A 20,922-nucleotide genomic window follows, 5' to 3' on the forward strand; every position below is an offset into this window, starting at 1 on the left:
TCATTCCTGACCTGTATCATGCTGCATCTTTAAATTTAGGGTTTGAGGTTTTTCAGGTTTTTTTTACAGTATTATAAAGCATCGCAAGTTGGATCAGGATCCCAGTATTATCAGCCCTATAACTTTAAAAATCCACAGACAAACTACAAATAATCATGAGATTTGATATTTTTTTTAAAAAGCAGGAAGTACTTTGAATTTGGTGCTGACTTCCAAATTATTCCCAGATCCCATCATTCCAACCCCCCCCCCCCCCAACACACCACCCATTTCAGTGCATGCATTCATGTTTCAAGAGTGAAAGTCAACCTCAAACTCAAAATATGTGCACACAAATGGCAGGAGGGGATTTCTCTATCTTTCACTTAATATGGACTCCATATTTTCCTCTCTTAACTCCTGGGCCAGCATTTTCTCCTTCTCTGACCCCCTGTTCACCTTTCCTAAGCACTCAGCCCACTCTTCCCTAGTTTCTTTTCATTCACTGTGTAAATTGCAGCCTGCCCCCTTGGTAATTCCCATTGCACCCTGTTGCTCCCAGACAGCTCCCTTTTCCCAACCCAGGCAGGCCCCAGCAAGCTGCCATATGTTCCCTCCCCTAGCCCCCTGAAGGCTTCAGCAGCATTCATCACCCCTGCAGACTCCATTGCCCTCCTCCAACCAGCCCTAGCCCATATTCCTCCTACTTTTCAGGCTCCAGCAGCTGTTCTCCCAGCTCCAGCCTGCAGGGGAAGAGGCAGTCCCTGTTCTCCCCTGAGCATATATTCTCACCAGCTTGTTCTCATTGCACGGTAAAGGTGGGGAAGGTGAGGCCACTGCTGCTGAGCTTGGTGGGGGCAATGGGATAGATCTACTATTCTGGGGTTCTCCCCTGCTCAGAGCAGAGAGGCACCTGGGAACTGCAGGCAGCCACTAGTGCTTCCACTTGCTCTGCATGCAGCACAGCTACTGAAGTGAGAACTGCAGGCAGCACAGGAAAATTCCTGAGCTGCTTGTCGGTTTGTAAGATCCAAAATCGACCAGAGGTCACAATACATGTAGTAATATGAGTGCTGGCAACCTTGAGGTTTGGCTTTTGAACACCTGAAACACTGGAGTATGGATATCAGTATTTTGGTTTATTCTATTATAGAGATAGAGTCCAAGAGCAAATTTCAGGATCCAGGCCCAGATTTCAAACACCTCCAAAGTTTAGGGGTATTTTGATCTGGTGTTTTGGCTAACTGATAGGTGTTGTATATAAACTAAAGAGGTAGAGACTTCCATATTTATAGATAATACAAGCATCCAAATATCTTAATATTCATAAAAAAAATCTGAAGGTACAGGGATAGAATCATGTCACTGTCACTGTTCCAATATGATCTGTACCTTTGACCCTTCAATCAGTCTCCCTATGAAGACCCCTTTCAGGTGATAGCCCAGCATCTACACTTCTCTCTTGCAATTCACCCCACTGTTAGGCTGGTTCTCCAGATTACAGCACTCCAGTTTACCAACCATGTTTCCTCAGCAGGTCCAACTAGGTTTGGCCCCTGATATAGACTTCCTGTCGGGAGCTGTGGTTAGTGTAAAAATGCAGTGAGTTACAACAGCTTTGTCAAAACAAAAAAGTATTTATTCGCATTTAGAAGCATAGCAATCAGAGAGAAAAGGGTTAAAGCAACAAAAAGCCTACACACACTACATTAATTAATCTTAGAATTTCTCTCAAGATTAGGTAAACCTGACTCATCCCTGGTACTCCAATATCTGGGAGAGGAGGATCAGTGTCTTCCCAGCAGTCACTGCCTTCTTCTGACTCCGTGTGAGCTTCAGGGCTGAGACTTTAATCCAGCCCAAATCCTTTGTTTAATTTTTTCCCGTTTGGATTACCCCACCCTCTTGGGGTTGCCAGCCAACGTGCTGAACAGATCATGATGGGGATAAATTTTCAAAGGTATTGACGCCTGTATTGTTTAGGTACTGATGATTGGCTACTTACACCATTGACTTTGGTGTAATGTAGAAATGTAATGCTAATGTACAAAAATCAGGACTGATAGCATGATAGTAATCAAATAGATTGAGGTATGTATAATATTCATAAAAATAATAAAGCTATCTCCCATGTTTATCATACTGTCCGTTAACTTTGTTTGGTTTTGAACGAGATTCGTATAGTGAATAAACTAGTCTGCCACCCTTATTGGGGCAGACTGGCATCAGCGCTGGGAAACTAACACTGTGTATGCTGTGCCTGATCTCTAGACAGAGGACTTTGATCTCCAGGCTATCAGTCCAGCACTTTCGCAAACATTAGTTTCATGCTGAAAACAATTGTGGTGCTTTAAAAATTCCCCTTACTGAATGGCAACGCTGTGAAGTTGAAGTGAGGTAAAGCTTCCTTGCAGCTCTCAGATGTACTTAATCCTTTCTGTATTTTGTTAATGAAAATATAGTAGGAAAAATATCTAGATTGTTTTGTAAAGGCATTAACCAAAGTACTAATGAATTCAAATAGCACTGGATACTCTTCCCCAAAGTCAGATTATTACTATTCACACTGCAAAAGGCTTTTTTTTCTTTGGTAAAATATGCTTATTAAAATTCTAGTGGCAAGGAACAATAGAACAGAGGAATAAACAGGGAAAATTAAAAAACAGTAGAAATCCATAAAATTATCGGGGTTTATGTTAAATTGCTTGTTTGGATTTGAATATGTACAAATAAGGATATGGTATTCAAACCCTGGTCTTGAAAATATATCCAAAAGGATTTGGGTGAACCAAACATGCATTTGTGCTTGCAGATCAGGCGATTGCATATGCTATGCCAATGGACATTTTTATGTGTAATTAGTCCTAAATGCAGATTTTGTATGCATAATTACTTTTGTATGTACACTTTTATAGTAGTATATTAGGGCCACAGTTTTGAAAGATTACTTGAACTACTTATGCTGACTGGAATTTTTTAAAAATAAACTTCTGCTGATGTGCAGCATAGCTGTGATATCATGTATGAGTAAAAAAAGGAGAAAAGAAACTAGTATTTGACTGACACAGATTTTCCATTTCCTTAACATGGGATTTTATTCCTTTTATTTATTGCAGAAACATATACCCTGTTGGGAAATTCTTTTGCTGTCCCTTGTATTTTTCCATTTAAATATAAGAACAAATGGTACTATGAATGCACCAAAGAGAGCAGGGACTTTTACTGGTGTGCCACAACAAGTCGGTATGAACGAGATGAAAAATGGGGGTTTTGCCTAAATGCTGGTACGTACTGCCTTTCTTCTCTGTTTTGTAAATAAAAGTATTACTGATGTCATACACTAGTTCAAGGAGAGCAGGCTGTTTTATGATTTGTAAGGTCATTGCCTTTCTGTTAGTGTGGACGTTTCTGCAAAGAATTGCAGCCATGGCCATAGTTCTTCATGCTTCCTTCTGAGACCCAAAACCAGATCCCAAATGCAAAATATGAATACAAGGGATGTTCACTGACCCTCAGTGACTACACCCATGCTCTTCTACCAGCCCATCCATGCGCCACCCAGCCTGATGACTTTCTCCACAGCTTGCGGATGATGATTTCTTCTGTATAGGGCCGCTCCTGTTTTTGACTACAGCACACCTTTTAATTTGCTTTTGGTGCACACACTGTCTTCAATAGGCCCATTATTTGGACCTAAAATACTTAGATAAATAAAAAACGTTGGCTGGTGTTTTTAAGATTTCAGGCGTTTCATAACTTCTGAGTGCTTGACTCTGCAACCTTAAATGTTTTTTTAACATAATTTGGTTGTAAATTTTTGAAAACAAATAAAAAATCATAAAAACAGAGATTCCAACAGGTGGCATCATATTGACACCCACATGGGCCATCAGAAAGGTTGGAACTTTTAGACCCACCAGCAGAACCCTGCCACTTGAGTTAACAGAGAAACTGATTGCAATAGTAGGTTGTCATTCTCTGTGTGGACAAGCACTAGAGGGGGATGGGACACTTTGCCAGTGGGTTTTGCAGATATTTGTTGACACTAAAGGAAGGGTGAGATTCAAGGATTGTGTTCCAATCCAAGCTTTGGAGGAGAGTGTTCTTCAGTGGACATAGACTATTCTGCTCATTCCCCATAAGTGTGACCCGCCCCCCCTTCTGCCCCATACCTCCAACCTGTCCCAGTTCTGTTTCTTCTGTCTCTTCATCCCAGTCCCATTCTCCTCACTTAGCTAGTCCCAGGCTTTTCATTCAGGCTTTTCATCCCAGTCTTGGTCTCCATGCTCAGCAAGTCCTAGTCATACCCTCTGGAGTCCCAGTCTTTTCCCTCCTCACTCCCAGTCCCAATTTCCTTGCTCAGCCATTCTCATTTTCCCCCTTGCCCCCCACCCCCCACACTCCTTGTCCCCAGTCTCCTTTCCCAGTTTCCCTGCTCCCAGCTTTTCATCTGAGCTCTTTCCCCCACCCTCATAACCTCCAGTCCGCACCCCCCATGCCCATGTTCCACCATCCCCACTGGTTCCCAGTCTCCCTCCTTAGGTTCCTCATCCAGTCAGTGTTCTGTATGCTCAGCTCCTTAACCCAGTCTCTTTACTCAGTCAGAGCCAATCTCTCCCACCTCAGCTCCTCATCTGATCTCAGTCTTCCTCCACCTACTGGCTCTCAAATCTTCTCCATGCCATTTTCTTTTCTAGCTCCCTGTCTCAGCCTCCTTGCCCAGTTAGTCACAGTCCCCCACAACCCCAACTTCCAGTTTCCCTCTGTCCTACCTACCAGCTTCCAGGCCAGTCAGTCCTCCCCACCACCATTCTGACACCTGTCCCCTCTGTATTTGAATGAGGCATCTTCTTCTTCCATAGTGCCTGGGCAAAGCAGGGAAGGAGTAGCATTGAGAGCATAAGAGAGACAGTCTCACTGCTCTCAGTTCAGATGTCTAGATACAGACCTGACACAGCCCAGAGCTGCAGTTGCGGGGAAAGTCTTGCTCAGTCCTGGGCTGGAGTATGCCCAGTGCGGATAGGATCTTCAGAGAATGTAGCTGCTAAAATATAAGAAGTCTCTTCTGAGCATGTGCACACTGTAATTTATCAAAGGCTTATAACTTGGCCAAATTTAAGAAGATTCTTACAAGGATGGCAAAAGACACATCATGATACAAAGACCACTTGCTCCCAAATTTCAAGTCCTGGCTCCAAAGCATGGAGGCACTATAGCTTTTGGAAAGAAAAGGTCTCCCAAATATCTTAAAATGGGTAAAACAACGTATATTTTCCCCTACTCTTGTTCTCGGAAACAGCTGAACGATTTTGGCCAAAACTTTCCCCTGCCTGAGATAGACACCCAATGTGGAAAATTGCAGGGCAAATGGTTAGAGTTCAGCCGTCATAAGCAACTGAAAGCAGGGTTTTATAATGGGGAGTGTCAGATCTGAATAGCCAGTACTACTAGCATTGCCTTTAGTAACTGTTCATAATGTGCTCGTCCCCTAACAGAGTGTCCTCTTGAGCACTGAGTAAGGGGAGATATAATTGCCTTTCTACTCCAGCTGTGTGGGCGGGATTTACCCTGTTCCTACTAAGATTGCTATGACTTAGTTTCACCATTAAGTTTCTAGGGGCTGGTGCAGATTGTCATAGCGCTAATTTCAGTGGTGCTGTGACGATTTACACCAGGGGAGGACCATCCCCCTAGTACTCCCTAATATTGTTTAAAGCTGAGCAGTTCATTTGAAATGTTGAAGCTGTTGAAACGACTCTCTTAAAATTCACATAGCATCCTATTTCCTTGGGTGCTTTTACCACCAGAACATTGAAAATGAGTTCAAATTCATGCTTCGATGGCATTTCCACTTGGTGTTCAACATTAATTAACTAGATTGTTATATTATAGTGTTGTCTCTCTATGTGTTTTGTTACATCATGCTGTTTTTAACTGATTTCCACACAGAGCCTGGTTGTGACATTTTTTGGGAGAAGAACCCTGACACGCAAATTTGCTATCAGTTTAATCTTTTTTCTATTCTTTCTTGGAATGAGGCACGTGTTGCATGTCAGACACAAGGAGGAGATTTGCTGAGTATCACAGACATGGCAGAACAGAAGTATATAAATGGTGAGTAAATGTTGTGTAGTTACGTTAAAACTTCCTTAAATATGTGTTGCTTGTTTAACTGGGCAGTTCTGACACTGAGTTCAGAAGGGCCAGGATTTCATCCCACGTGTCAAATACTGCTCTTTAATAGAAATGAAGCCCAAGCAAAACTGGACCCAAACATCCCTAGATATAGAAGTTCAGACCCAAGTATAGATCAGGCAACCTGGCTGAAATATCCCAAAGTTGTAAAGTTTTGGGATATTTTGGCCATGTTGCCTGAGAAGCAGGCTGTATAGAGTGGCTATTCATTACTGAGGCCTAGACCTGTAGAGTCCCAACCAAATGTGTTCATGCAGAAGGGTTTCCATAGATTTGCAAAGAGGTGCTACACCATAGTCACCAATATCTAGTATATACACCTCTTTTCTTACCCACTTCAGTTTTCAGGGCCTTTCCATACCATTTGTTCTGGTAAAATTCTTTTTTAAATCTGAGTGCAAGTAAGATATGGGCTTAACAAACCAAGTCCAAGGTTGATGAATGTGTTACTCCCAAACAGTTTAACATATGACTTATTATTTCATTCCTGAAACTGAAGCCTTTTTGGAAGTGTGATGAGGTGTATCTGACCTTTGCAGCTCCATATGGGAGGCCCTGTGGTCCTGCTACATCCCATCCCAGGAAGCAGTGAAGTAACAGGAAGGGAGCAGCAAAGGCAGATGCTCCAGGCCTGCCTAGAGAAATCTCAAAGAAGCAGCCAATCAGAGCCCAGCAGGCTTAGATAAAAGAAGCTGCAAGGCCTTAACAGGTCAATTCCTAGCTGGGACCAGAGGAGTGAAGAAGGATACTCCTCTCTGACCTGGAGATAGAGAACCAGAGGATACCAGCCCTGAGATAGGGCTGGAGATAAAAGGGGTCCAGTAGGAAAAGGTCCAGGGAAATAGCAATGACAGAGTGAAGTAAGTAGTTCGGGGCTGCTATTTATTGGGTCCCTGGGTTGGAACCTGGAGTAATGGGTGAGCCCAGGTTCCCCTACCAGCCACAGGTATAGTGGTGTAAACCCCAAGAAGGGGACAGGCCTTGTTTTGGAGCCCGAACAAAGGGCCAAATTTAATGGGCCTAGAGCTGGGGCTCGAGATCCTACCATGGGCAAATACACTAAGTTATTGTACTTTTTAGTACTGTGAAAGGGCTTCATTTGGATTTTGTGACTTGACCAGAGGGCCAAGCTGCCAAGGTTTGCTGGCAGCCTGCAGTTGGTTGACAAAAGGACTGCCGTTTCACACCCAGCACTCAAGAGATGAGTGTGCCCATTAAAGCAGGTTACAGATGTGTTCATTTTCCCTGAAGAATTACACAAATACAGTGAGAGATCCTTTAAATTGCAGACTATATCTGCTTTCTTCCCTGTGTCAAAATCTATTTCTTCTGCAGTAGCTATGCTAACTGGATTGGGCTGACCAGAAGGTTTTGCAGGTTTTTAGTAAATATCCTGAAGGGCAGGGATGATGCTCTGTCTTCATAAACAGAAAACCTTCTTCTTTGATTTGATGGTTATTTGTTTTCCTACTTGAAGAAAGGGTCTCTTAAACAAGCCTTTGTTTGTGATCTTGTCTCAGAGCCTGATCCTGAAGCCCTTGAAATCAGTGGGATTACTAGTTTGACTGAGGAATACAAGTGCAAGTAAAGGATTGCAGAATCGGGCTTCTAGTTCGTGCTCTAAAGGCTGCTCTGAATCTTGATACTTCCTTTCTCTACAAATATCAGCTTTTTCCTATTATTATTGTAGCTGAGGCCTAGCCTGACATGAGTGATTAGCTCGTGGAAGGAGGCCCCATTTCTTGAAAGATAGAATTTGGAGGTAAACAGATCATTAGGTTAAAAAGATAGAATGTCTGGACAAGCCAAGGTAAGAGGGAGGACACCCAGGGAATCATTACTACAAACAAGATAACGATGAACAAGATAAGGTAGGAATGTAGAAAGGTGGTAAAGAGAAGGTCTAGCATGGAGAATACATGAACAGCACATGCTGCACAGTGATTGGTTCTTGCAAAGTAACCAATCCATTCCAAAAATGTGTGATGAATTGTATGGTTAATGCAATGAGATATGTAATGTATATAAAGATAGAGGGTTTTTGTGTAATTTTGGAGCTGTAATGTACCCTGCATCCATCCCCCCTGCATTTGAGCCTGATCAACTCAGCGTAACGTTGCTGCATGCCGAATAAAAATAATTGAGTGACAAAGACTGGAGTTGGACAGAGTTGCTGGGAAGCCAAGTGGAACGAAGTCATGAAGGGAATCTCATCATAGTGGTGCCGCGCCTCGACCCGGATCCATTCGTCTGGAACAGGTAACATATAGTTTACTATACGTGTGGCTTTGCTGTCAAGGTTTGCAACCCAGCAGCTTAGCAATGGCATTAGAAGGGTTTAAATTTGAAGAAGTTTCCAGGGCACTGGAGGGGTGGGTTGAATCCAAAGGGGGTTCCTATGGACCTCCCAGAGATGTGTTAGGGGGAGACTGAGACTGGGTGGGAGAGAAACTCCAACGCATAGTGCTGGATAAGAAATGTAAAACAGATAAGCAAAAGACTCTATTGTTACAAAGCTTAATATTGGGAATCAGAGCCTTGGATAAGCAACTGAAGGACTTAAAGATTCAGGTCCACAAACTGTAAAAGGAAAGAAAAGGGCTGGAGCAAAGGAAAGAAATGTACAAGGTACATGCAATACAAGACATTTTTGGAGAAGAATGCAAGCTGTGAGGAGATAAGCAAAGAACAAGACCAGCTCATGGAACAAGTAGCAAACTTATAGGACCAGTTATGGCAGCACCAGCATGATGGGAGACAGGACCAGGAGGGTTTTCCCCAATTTGCAGTGTAGCTATGGGACACACTTGTGCAGTAGGGCCTGCGAAACTTACTATGGCCCCCTGGGACAGGGCACACCACTCACTGCTAGTCTGGAGCCTCCTCCTGGCTGCTCTGGGGATTAGCTCATTCGGTCGATGCCCATTCCTACGGTTGCACGCTGTCACACCTCTCTGTGGTCTGCAGCCCCTCTCTCACTCCAGGAACTGCAGTGTCTTCCTCATGACTCAGACTTCTGACCAGCATTCCTCCCCCTTCCGGAGTTTATCAAAGTCTTTCCTTCAGCCGCCCTAGGCAATCTTCCAATTCACTGCCTCATGTGCCGCTCCTTCACTGGCAGGTAGGGAAACCTGGGCCAGCCCTCTACTCTGGGTTCCTGTCCAGGGACCCTCAACCCAGCAGTTCTGGGCTTTACTCTCCCACTCATCACTGCTTTCTCCCTGTACTGCTTCCTACCACTTCTGGTTTGGTTCCCCTTTCTCTGGGAGTACTAGCTCCAAACCATCCTCCCTGTTCCCAGGACTGACTGTTGCATCTGTCTGTTGCCATCTTCCTGACTTTATAGACCCTCGCCTCTTCCTTCCCAGCTGAGCCCATTACAGTTAAGATAGAAGAGCAATGGAAGGATGGTGGATGGATTGTTACTGAAACTCCTTAAACTCCATGTCCAGGAATTGGAGTCCCTTGTCCAGAATTGGGGACCCCATCCCCAGGGATGACTGGAATAAGTATACTCAGTGGTTTTTTAAAGGAATGGCCTTGAAAGAAATGAACCACTTAATATGCAGGATTGAGATAAGGTATTGCAGAGATCTTTGGGAAATTAATGGCCACGGGTCATAGGGCATACCCTGGAGGATTCCGTTTTAGGGACACAGTTGGACCAGGTGCTGTACAATTTAAGATCAGCTCAAGTGAAGTTGTTTAATATGAAGCTCCTTCTGCAGGAGGGTCTCAGTGAACTAGCAAATCACCTTCTTCGGTGGTGGAATCTATGGAAGCGTAATATGCAAAAGTTACTAACTAGAGGGGGGAGAGAGCACATATTGAAGTGTTGTTTGTTGGACTGCCCACAGAATACAAGGATTATCTTTTACAATTTGACCCTAATTCTGCTGAGTTGGACAGTCTTGTTGTCCAGAGCAGAGCTCTGGCAGGGACTGCATAAGTCCAGTGTTGGTGGCAGAAGCCAAGGTTTTCTGAGTGGAATTCAGCCCTAGGGGCAAGGGATTCCGGGCGAAGGGTCAAGGAGATCAGGAACACAGAAGACCATGTGTGCCATTCTGGCAGCTTAAGAAAGAGAAGGAGGAACTGGAGGAGGAAGTGAAGAGATTGAAAGCCCTGCAGGGGAGCCAGTCCAGTGAGCAGCCTCTCCAGTGAGCTTCCAGTAGAGTTGCCAGACTCCCTCCCAGCTATCTTTCATAACACCTCTTTTACAGTATGGCTGGGAATGGCCCATGGTAAAAAACACTATAGTGGGGATGGAAAAGGACATGTTTACTAGACAGTGGGGCAGCAATAATCATGATAGAGCGCTTGTCAAAAGGGACTAAGAAAGAGAGGATTCAGGGAATTACTGGAGTAACTCACCCAGTTCAAATTAGGGAAAAGGAACCAATTATAACAGAAACATGGAAAGGAGAGTATGATAGGGTAGTAAATTCACGAGAAGAAATCCTGGGGATTCATGTGTTAGTGGAAATGAAATTAGTGGGTGATTTGGCTAATATGATGCTTTGGGGGAAACATGAAAGGAGGTTTTACGCCCATGGTTGCAGTGATGGGTTCAATTAAAAATGCACAAGAAATCGCTCTATGATACGAACAGGACACATCTGCTTGGGTACTTCAATTAGTGGAGACTTTTTTGGAGGTACTGGCCAAGTCCAAACTGGAACATAGTCAGATGGATACCCAGATTTTGCTTGAGAGAGAGAACCCACCGCCCCAGAGGCAGTACCCGGTACCTAAGGAATCCTTCAGTCCAATTCAGGAGATAGTGGAGACGTTGTTAGAGCAAGGTGTGATAAAGCCAATGTCCTCGGTATGTAATTCCACAGTCTGGCCATTGCAAAAGCCAGGAGGAGGGTAGAGGTAGACCAGAGACTATAGCAGTGTAAACGACAGGGCAAAATCTATGGCTCCAATAGTGGTGTCTTACCCTGTGATGACTGCAAAAATCTGTCCTAGAACGATTTGGTTTTCAGTGCTGGACATTAGTAATGGGTTCTGATCCCTCCTCCTAACTCCGGATTGTCAATACATGATGGCTTTTACATGAGGGGCTATACAATATGCATGGACCATAATTCCCCTATCATTTTCTATGCTCACATGAAGCAGTGTTTCTGGGGCTTTCCTCAACTGTACAGACTCATCCAGTACATTGATGACATCCTGATTCAATCCCCTACAGAAGAGGAACATAAATAGGATTTGTTTGAGGCTTTGCAGTGTCTGCAGGATTAAAAGTAAATAGTGGAAAAGCACAGCTGGCCAGGAAAGAGGTGACTTTCTTGGGGGTATGATAGGTAAGGAAGGGTGCAATATAGACCACTAGAGGGCAGAGTTAATCTCCAAACTGCCCATCTTCTCAGACAAATGGCCTCTGCAATCTTTTCTTGGTATAACAGGGTTTTCCAGGGAGTTTTCTCCCTTTTATGCTGGAGCAGTAAACCCATTGTATGAATTGGTTAAGGGCAGCTCATTGGGACTGGCAGGAAGAGCACACTGAAGCAGTGGCTGGGTACTGGCTAGTCCAAATGAGAGTAAGACTTTTTTATGTACCCAGTGGTAATTCCACGCAGCATAGGGGTTGTGTTCATGCAGAAATATGGAGATCAGGATTGGTCGGTGGCATTCACCTCCCAACTGCTGCAGAGTGTGGAACTTAAGTATAACTGATGTGAGAAAATTGTGTTGGCAGCATACTAGGACCCTGTCCACACTTACCTCCGAGATTCGGTGGCAGTCGACGGGAGTTACGTAAGCTACACAAAAAACTTGCATAACTCCCATCGACTTCTCTGCTTCTCTTCTGCGCTCTGTCTTCACTGCACTGCACTGAGGGGAACCGTGTTCCCGTCGATGCAGCACTACGCCACTTGTGAAGCTGGTCTTAGTATGTCGATTTCTGGATCGACTAAGTGGGTCTTCACTGACGGCTCAGTAGATCCAGAGAAATCGATCTGATGGCGGCGACTTTACTGCCATCAGTGTAGCCATAGCCTAGGTTATTATCAAGCACAAATGCTTGGTGGGAGGCCAAAGGTATTTATAATCAGCCACTATACCCACTTTAAGTTACTGCTAGAAGGAAAAGTATCAGCTGGGCAAGTGAGCAATGAAAGAATTCAGAAATGGACTCTGACTTTGCAAAGAGAAAATGTGGAGGCTATCCATCTTAAGGACCCAAAGGAATGGTTTGCAAGAATTTGCACAGAAGGGATGCCACATGAGTGTGCATTTAGCTCCTGGCATCCAATCTTTAAAGAACTGCATACTGGCAAGGATAAAGAAGAAGAGCAGGTTTGGTATACAGATGTCAGTAGCCACTATGTACAAGGACAGAAGAAAGGAGATCTGGCAGCAGAAAAACTGAGGGATGGAATGATTATAAACATTTTACGGTATAACTGTGGCAGTAAATTGGCTCACAATGCAAAGTTGGCAGCACTTATCAGTGCGTTGATGGAAGAAAAAAGATCTCACTCTAAACTTACCATAGTACTGGACTCAGGTTGAGTGTTCAGGAGATCTGTGTTAATGTTAGCCTGGTGGGCTCAGAACAAGTACTGGGCTACTGATGGAGGAGAAATCAAATTGTGCAGTATGTGGCAAATGTTGGCTGATATTGCCAAGTAGTTTGAAAGAGCGGACATAGTTAAAATTCTGACGCACAGAAAAAAAAATCCACTGATGAAAGGGAATCAGGCAGCCGACGTAGCAGTCAAGGATGCAGCAGTCACCGGACCACCTTGACCATGGGAGAATGCTTTGGAAGCTGTTCCCATAGCAGCAACAAATACTGCAAGTTAAAGTAGAGCAAAGGCAAAACATTCAGAAACAGGATTTGGAGCTAGGAGCACTTTGGGAGCAAGCATGCTGCCAGGGAATGAAGGTAGCAGGACAGGAATTAGTAATAGAGCAGGGACTCCTAGGTGTAAAATCAGAAAATAGTTTGGTATGAGAGGCACTACAGGGTATGTGAAAAGATCTGCTATTATGGGTGCAGGGGTCAATTGTGGGTGGCCACCCGAAACTGGCAAAGGCCAGAAACAGGTTGACCAAGATGGGAAAGGGACCTAAAGAAGCTTCTTGATGCCTGCCTAATCAGGCATGATCTAACTAACAGAAAATGTAGGGGAGCTCTTATGAGACAGGCACCCAGAGATCAATGGGAAAGAATTCAAATTGACTATATTGGAGAATTATCCTTAACTTCAAGGGTAATATTTAGATATGTGCCAGTGGTTCTGGATGCTTTTTTGCACTGGATGGAGGCCTTCCCCACCAATAATATGACTGCCCCAACTACAGCAAAACAATTGGTGTACAATTTGTTCTGCAGAGGGCGGTGCCTAGGGTGATTGACTCAGACAATGGGAGCAGCTTTGTGGGGACTGTTGTCAAAGAAGTGTGCACCATGCTGGACGTTAATCAGAAGTTCCACATTCCCTATCCTCCAGCAGCAGCAGGACAGGTTGAGTAAATGAATGGAACCATGAAATCTGAACTCAGCAAAGAGGTTAATGTTACAGGTAGCAATTGGGATGAAGAGTTACCACTGTCACTATGTATATCAGAGGTAGGGAGTGTAGAGCCACAGGCTTTTCCCCCTAGAAGGCCTTGATGGGAAGACTAATGAAATTGTGAAAGGACATGATTAACCTGGTTCAAGTCCATCTGGCTACAGTAGCTCTGTCAGAAGCCTGGGTACAGGACTCGCAGATGCAAATTTTACAGGTCTAAAAGAGCGTGGGGGTAACCAACAAGGTGGAAGTACAGAAGGCCAAGGCACGGTTCGATGCAAAATGAGACCTAACCAAGCATCAAGTGGGATCTAATGTCATGATCCAAAATCAAGGTGCCTACCACCCTTTCCCAAAGGCAAAGTGATATGGTCCATGTGTGATACTAGAGTATACTGGGAAGTAAAGGGCAGAGTTAGATTTGTGCAAGCCAGCTCAAAATTCACAAAAGTAAGCAAAAGAGAGAAGCTAGAAATGGTTTCTCCCTTTTTTGTCTTGCAGATCTGCATCCATGCAGTGGTGGTGGTTTTCAACATTGGGGACGCTCTTGTGGTTTGATGTGGCATTAGATCTGTGATGAATTTTTACAGCTGTTCAGATCACTTCTCCTCTCCATGTAGAAAGCCAAACACATCGGTGAGCCACAGATGACGAATGTTCACCTGGTCTTGTGGCAAAACCTTACAGCACCGTGCTTAAGATCATAATGACAAGAGGTGATTTACCTTGCCATGCATGGGTGTTGGAGGCCTGCTATCTGGCTACCTGTAGAGCATACGAATACAATCTGAACCATTCTGTGATTCCCAACAACCTGCAGCTGCCAGGACTCTACGACTTCAGTCGTTGTGGGTCTGGAACATCAAGATGGCTACTGAAGTCCAGGTGGTTGATGTGGACTTAGGAAAATATGGAATACCCTGGAATTTCAGTGCTACCGGATTGCTTATATTCAGTAATTGTATTGACATTAAATCCAAATGGATAGTTGGTTTTATCATCAATTCTTCCTCACTGGTATGGTGGAGGATGGTTCGAAACAGTGAGGCCAAAGGCACCTACATACATCCGCACTGTTTTCGTTCCACAGGGCTCAATATCTCCTCCCCCCCATTTTGTCCAATAAATGCTCCATGGCTAGGGAATGGTATTTTTATACACCCCACTCATGAAACAGTGGTAGAAGATGTAGGATGGATATACCTCCCATTTATTTTAGATTTTACAAAATACAGGTTGCCTGGAACCTGTCCAGCTCCATATAAAAATGGTTTGCCAGTAATATCAGGGCACACATTTGATTATGACAGGATCCTCTGGGAAGCATATTCCAAGAAGGACAGAAAAATCATAGAGTCAAAAGGGACACAGTGGCAACCATACTGTGTGGCACCAGAGTTGTGGTCTCTGTGGAATTCTGCAGACATTGAGGGATTGAACTTTAAGATTAACTCACTAACTGATTTGATTAGGTTGGGCCATTAAAAAAGAGGAGGAGGGATTAGAACTTTAATCTTGCAGCAGGTGGTATTAACTATTAGTAATAAGCCCTCCGCTGCACAAACTTTAAAATGGATTCATATATCTGTGAATATTGTTATTGATTCATTGAATAATAATAATGTTTCTCAGGGGATTGGGTGCAGCATATATGGCACCAAACTTGTTATGCATCTAATGTAGGGAATAGAAGAAATGAAACAGCGGGGGAATGGTCAAGGTTGTTAACCAGCACAATTATCTGGACCCACTAGTGGATAAGAGAATTAAGAATGTTGGGAAGGAAAATTTGCAATTTGCGAGGCTGGAAAGTCCTGGACCTTGGGCACCACATGAAATTAATAATTCAACTGTGCCAGTTAAGATTGCTATTCTTAGATGGACTGGGAATCCTAAAGAATTAGTATATGTTAACAGTATGGGTACAGTAGAGAATGGGATTTATAAACAGCATTATCCAAGTGTGAATATGGAGATGAAATAAACACAGCCTGCTGTAAACACATCAAGCACAGATGGTTCTTTGAGTGCTTGGCCTGAATGAACCTGACCACAAGCGAAGGAGTTTGGACCCAACTAGTCATTAAAGAGAGAGTGAAGGAGGTGGTACAGCTTAGAGACACAGCATGTGCTCTGGGATACCACAACTTTTTCAGTGGGGACAACACCATTACAGGGGAACCTGGATGGATTTTGTCTGACCTCACCTCTCTGATTCAGATCAGGATCTAGGCCCTATAGCCAAGTGTGAAGATGAAGGAGAATGTGGCAGAGGCTATGTCAGACAATACCAAATGGGAATCACTGGCCACCAGTCTCTTTACATCCATACCTCCCTTGTCCATTTACACCATTTATTTGCTACAAAGGAAAAAAGAGCCATTGATGCCTGTTGTCCAACTAATAGCCAAGCAACAAGCAACTGGGGATGATATTGTTCAGGCAGTGGAAACAGTATGGTGGGTTGTACTAGAGGAAGTGAACTTGCACCCCCTGGTTTGTTGTTTAAGCCTCATGTTGATGGGGGTTCAAATAATTACAACTACTGTGGTCTTAAGCATGTGTTGCTGGATAATAAACTTTAAAAAAAGAGCGCAGAAAAGACAGGAATGTGATGCAGATGAAACTAATACTAATATAAAACAGAATGACAGAAGCAAGGGAATGTAGCTGATGCCTGGCCTGACATGAATGATTAACTTGTGGAAGGAGGCTCCATTTCTTGAAAGATAGAATTTGGAGGTAAACAGATCATTAGGTTAACAAGACAGAATGTCTGGACCAGCTAAGATAAGAGGAAGGACACCCAGGGAACCATTTACTACAAACAAGGTAAGGATGAACAAGATAAAGTAGGAATGTAGAGAGGTGATAAAGAGGAGGTCTAGCATGGACAATGCATGCTGCACAGCGATTAGTTCTTACAAAGTAGCCAAGCCAATTTAAAATGTGTGATGCAATAAGATATGTAATGTATATAAAGGGACAGGGCTTCTATGTAATTTTGGAGATGTGATGTATCCTGCATCCATCCCCCCCTGCATTTGAGCCTGATTAACTAACATAGTGTTGCTGTGTGCCAAATAAAGATACCTCAGTGACAAAGTCTGGAGTCGAACTGAGTTCTTGGGAAGCCGAGTGGAAAGAAGTATTGGAAGGAATTCCAACGGTTGTCACTTTCAATAACAGGATGTGGCTAACAGGAAACGCTCTGAAATTCCTATTTCACTAGAGTTTGAAATGTCTGTAGTTTGCAGATCAAGGCACTAAATATTTTTATATACAATTGGCTTTAAAATTATATTTCATTTATAATGATCAAGAAAAACTGAAACAGAATGGAAGGTGAAGAGATTATGTTCTTGTGGACTTGTGGATGTTGGGAGTTCTAAGGGCACCAGCACTGAATGACACTGGAGAGATTTATGTTCTTTACAGTTCTCGAACTTCTGTATATTTTATGAGTTAGAAAGCATGTTATCCCTCCACTGTGACTGACCCCCTCTCTTCCTCCCCCTCCCCCCCCAAAAAAAAAGAAAAAAAAAAAGATTACATGCCAATGGCATCCCTAAGCCTTCTGGAGACTTGTTTTAAGCTTTGCTTTACCATTCTGAGAGATGAGAACGGTATATCTGCATCTGCAGGAATTGTACAGTGTAGAAGAAATGTTCAACACGTTCTGTTTACCTTGTATCTTTCAGAGAAGTTAAACACTGAAGAAAATCTGCTATGGACAGGCCTAAATAGACTGGATGAATCTGCTGGCTGGCAGTGGTCAGATGGAGCACCATTGGCATTTGTGAACTGGAGATCAAGTACTTGATGTTCCTCTTGCACTATATTATTGCATTGTAATTGACTGCTCTCTATCACTGAAATTTATAAAAGTGCTGGCCCTTTTTGGATTTTCTTTTGGAGGAGTATTCAAAATTCCAGTGAAATAGATCAGAGTTTAATTAATAGTATTTTTAAAAGGTATTTTAAAGGTATCTTCTATGAGGAATTTTGAGTGATGAGTCTCACATTACCATGATAAACCCTGTGACATGCCTTGTCCCATCATTGAAGGCTATTCATTTCCATAGAAAATGAACACAGGGAATTTTCAAGTATTTCATGTGATAGCACTCATGAGCACATACGTGGCAACAAATATAGATTGATGTTCAACTATCCAATTCCTATGAATTCAGTCAGTTCCCCTGCATTACCCAGTACTGTAGGCTTGTAGTTTGTGTATCAATATGATAACATTTTTGGAGGACTATAAACCAGTTTTGCAAGTCAGAAGTAAATTTTGATTAATTTTACATTTTATAAAATTGTGTTTGCAGATCTCACTGATAGCCCATTTGGAGAAAATCACTGTGTGGCGTTTAATTCAAAGTCGCACTACGACTGGCAAACTTATAAATGTGAATCTGGATTGCCTTATGTATGCAAAAAAAACAAAAATAGTACAGAGAATGAAACATTTGGTAAGTCTCTCAATAGTATTATTTCATTTGGTGGGTTTTTTTGGTTTTGGGGTGTTTTGTATAATACAATATCATTTATATTTAGCATTTGTATTTGGATACACGATACTGTGTGTTCGTATATAGCATATGTTCTGTCTTTACCTAGTAGTTTTGGATGGTTTTATATTTCCACTTTTGTAAATAAGAAAATAGCTATGACTGTATTATGAAAACAATAGAGCATAGCCTGGAAATGTATTTGTGTAATATAGTCTTATCTTTTATTGTTTAACTAAGATATATGGAAGTATTATCCTACCCACTGTAACGTTGGCTGGTATCCCTACAATCGAAACTGCTACAAATTTCATAAAGAGGAAAAGAGCTGGAATGAGGCTTTACTCTCTTGCCAGACTGATAATAGCAAACTCATTAGTATAACTTCCTTGGCAGACGTGGAGTTACTTGTTAACCTTCTTGAAAATGGTGAGTGCTGGAGAGTTAGTTTAAACTGTGCTACTTTTAATAGCTGAATTCTTTTTGATTCATTAAGTGCTTTTAATGATGGGTTTCCACATGATTCAGGCATGATATTATTTGGCTTGTACAGACATATGATAGAGAGTAAGAACTTCTGCTTCCTCTAGAATCCCCAAAAAATTAGATGTTTATCTCATCTGCTACGCCACTGAGCACAGTTGTAATTAAATAAACAAAATGGATGTGTATGACGGACGTGAAGGGCCATATTCTTCCCTTTATGCAAAAGAAGAGCACCAACCCATGCAGTTCAATACCTTTTGTAAGGCTCCAGCAAACACTGTCTCCCCCTCCACCCCATCCCTCCCGGAGGCAGGACTAGCATCAGATTCTAATAGCCAAGTGGCATGGCAGTAATTCTAGCAAAAGGTAAAGAAGATCTGTTGTAAAAAAAATAGGATCCATTACCATGAATCTTGGCATATTCTAGCTTCTGAGCAAGTCCTAAGTAAGCCCTCTGCACTCTGGTTCTTGTCCTTCTCAAGCTGAGCCCCTGCAAACTGCTCCCAATCATCTATATAGTAAAATCCCAGGATTGTCACTCTGAAGCCTAGAATGTCTGAATCAATCTGAAGCGATGCAAACAGCTATAAGCCTGGTTGAGCGCTCCTTGTATTTACAGTGTCATCAGGTTCAATCATCACTGGAATTCGTGGTCTGTTACTGCCCAAATCTTAAATGCCCAGGAATTTTTGCTTTTTTTTTTTTTACACTTTACAAATTACACCTGTACAACAGCATGGGCTTTCACTTAGTTCAGTAATAATCCCTGTGCAAAAGCAATTGAGGGAGAACCACTATTGCTCAAAGCCGCAATAGCTTATGATACTATTTTCTTTGCAACTTAAGTTGCACTGAGCAGGGACTCTACAGTGGCTTTTCCAAGACGTAATGCCTCCCTGGCCACGTAGAGCAGAGCTCTCATTGGTTCCCAGCCACAGAGGCAGGGTAGAAAGGGATATTACTCCATAGCCAACTTTCTCTTCTAGACCATGTTTTCTCCCCTTTGCATGCATATGATCCTAATTTTTAGGGCATTTACAGACCATTACATCAAACACATTAGTCTACCTTTGAAGCCATTTTTTATAAAGTGAAAAAAAACCATATCTTTCTAGTAAATTTTCAGAAAGTTTATGTAATTCTTTTTTTTTTAAAAAAAAAGTGACACTGACTGAAACTCTGCAATTTTTAAAAAAGGTACTGTTAATCCTATGGAAATAATTTACATTTATTTCTGTTTCATCAAAATCTAAAATCTCTTATTTTTCTTTTACAGAAAATGTGACTGAAACATGGATTGGCTTGAACAATAATAAAACCCCAATTACTTTTGAATGGTCTGATGACTCCTCAGTAACCTTCACTAACTGGCACAAACAAGAGCCTAATGTCTTTCAGAGAACAAGCCAACTTTGTGTTTTAGCACAGGGATCTGTAAGTTTTCTTCTCCCCTTTCCTTTTAAAAAAAAATGTTTTGTTAACCTATTTTGGTCATGATCATTGTCGAATTTTTTAATATGCATATTTTTTCAACCCCAGACCATGTTACATTGCCTGTTGATGTATAATAACTCTGAGTCTTGAAAAGTATGATATAGCATTAAAACGTCATTCTTAGGACTGTGCTGATGCACAAACAAAATAAAGAAAGACATAACCATTGGGCTTATGTTCAATAGGAAATGGAACAAATACAGTGGCTGCCAAATGGAAGAAGACAAAAGTCAGTGAGAAGGTAGTTTTATTTCGGTGAAGAGAAAATAATTTAAAATCCATGTAAAGTGCATCTTAATTTATTATGGTTAGGGTATTGACTTGAAAGCTCCAAATGAATATGAAGTATGCTGGTTTCATGTTGCTCTCAGTTCTCAGCATTTATAGCAGTTTGTGGAACATCTTGTAAAATTTTACACCAAGGAACAGTGGGTCCAATCCCACGCCCACTCCAAGTTTTGCCATTGTTTTTAGTGACAGCAGGATTGAATCGCAAATCTGCCAGAGATTTTGAAACTAGGAGCAATATGCATACTTTTTTTTTAAAGATAAATTACAATTCCTACTAACCAAACAAGGATGCCTAAAAAGATTTTCCAGAATTTTAACTTGCCAAAGGATAATTCAGTAATGTTCAAACCCACTAATAAACTCTTTCCTTAAATATATGACACCATATTCAAGTTTTATAGTAAAGTATGTTTTTGCCAAAGAATGCA

The 20,922-nt window shown here is 42.3% G+C and overlaps 1 protein-coding gene across 2 annotated transcripts in view; it reads left to right on the forward strand.

Annotated features, from left to right (window-relative positions):
• The window catches only part of PLA2R1 (phospholipase A2 receptor 1), an 82,460-nt gene that overhangs the window by 11,977 nt on the left and 49,561 nt on the right, over positions 1-20,922 (forward strand). For both annotated transcript variants that reach the window (XM_067549379.1, XM_067549380.1), the window contains exons 3-8: positions 3,096-3,263; positions 5,929-6,093; positions 17,408-17,521; positions 18,041-18,184; positions 18,464-18,652; positions 19,986-20,143. In XM_067549379.1, coding sequence (XP_067405480.1) covers positions 3,096-3,263; positions 5,929-6,093; positions 17,408-17,521; positions 18,041-18,184; positions 18,464-18,652; positions 19,986-20,143 — 938 coding nt within the window. The remainder of the gene's footprint in view (positions 1-3,095; positions 3,264-5,928; positions 6,094-17,407; positions 17,522-18,040; positions 18,185-18,463; positions 18,653-19,985; positions 20,144-20,922) is intronic.

The sequence above is a fragment of the Emydura macquarii genome, unplaced genomic scaffold, assembly GCF_026122565.2.
Source record: "Emydura macquarii macquarii isolate MOO-44397 ecotype Brisbane River unplaced genomic scaffold, CSIRO-AGI_Emac_v2 contig_1253, whole genome shotgun sequence".
Lineage (NCBI taxonomy): Eukaryota > Metazoa > Chordata > Testudines > Chelidae > Emydura > Emydura macquarii.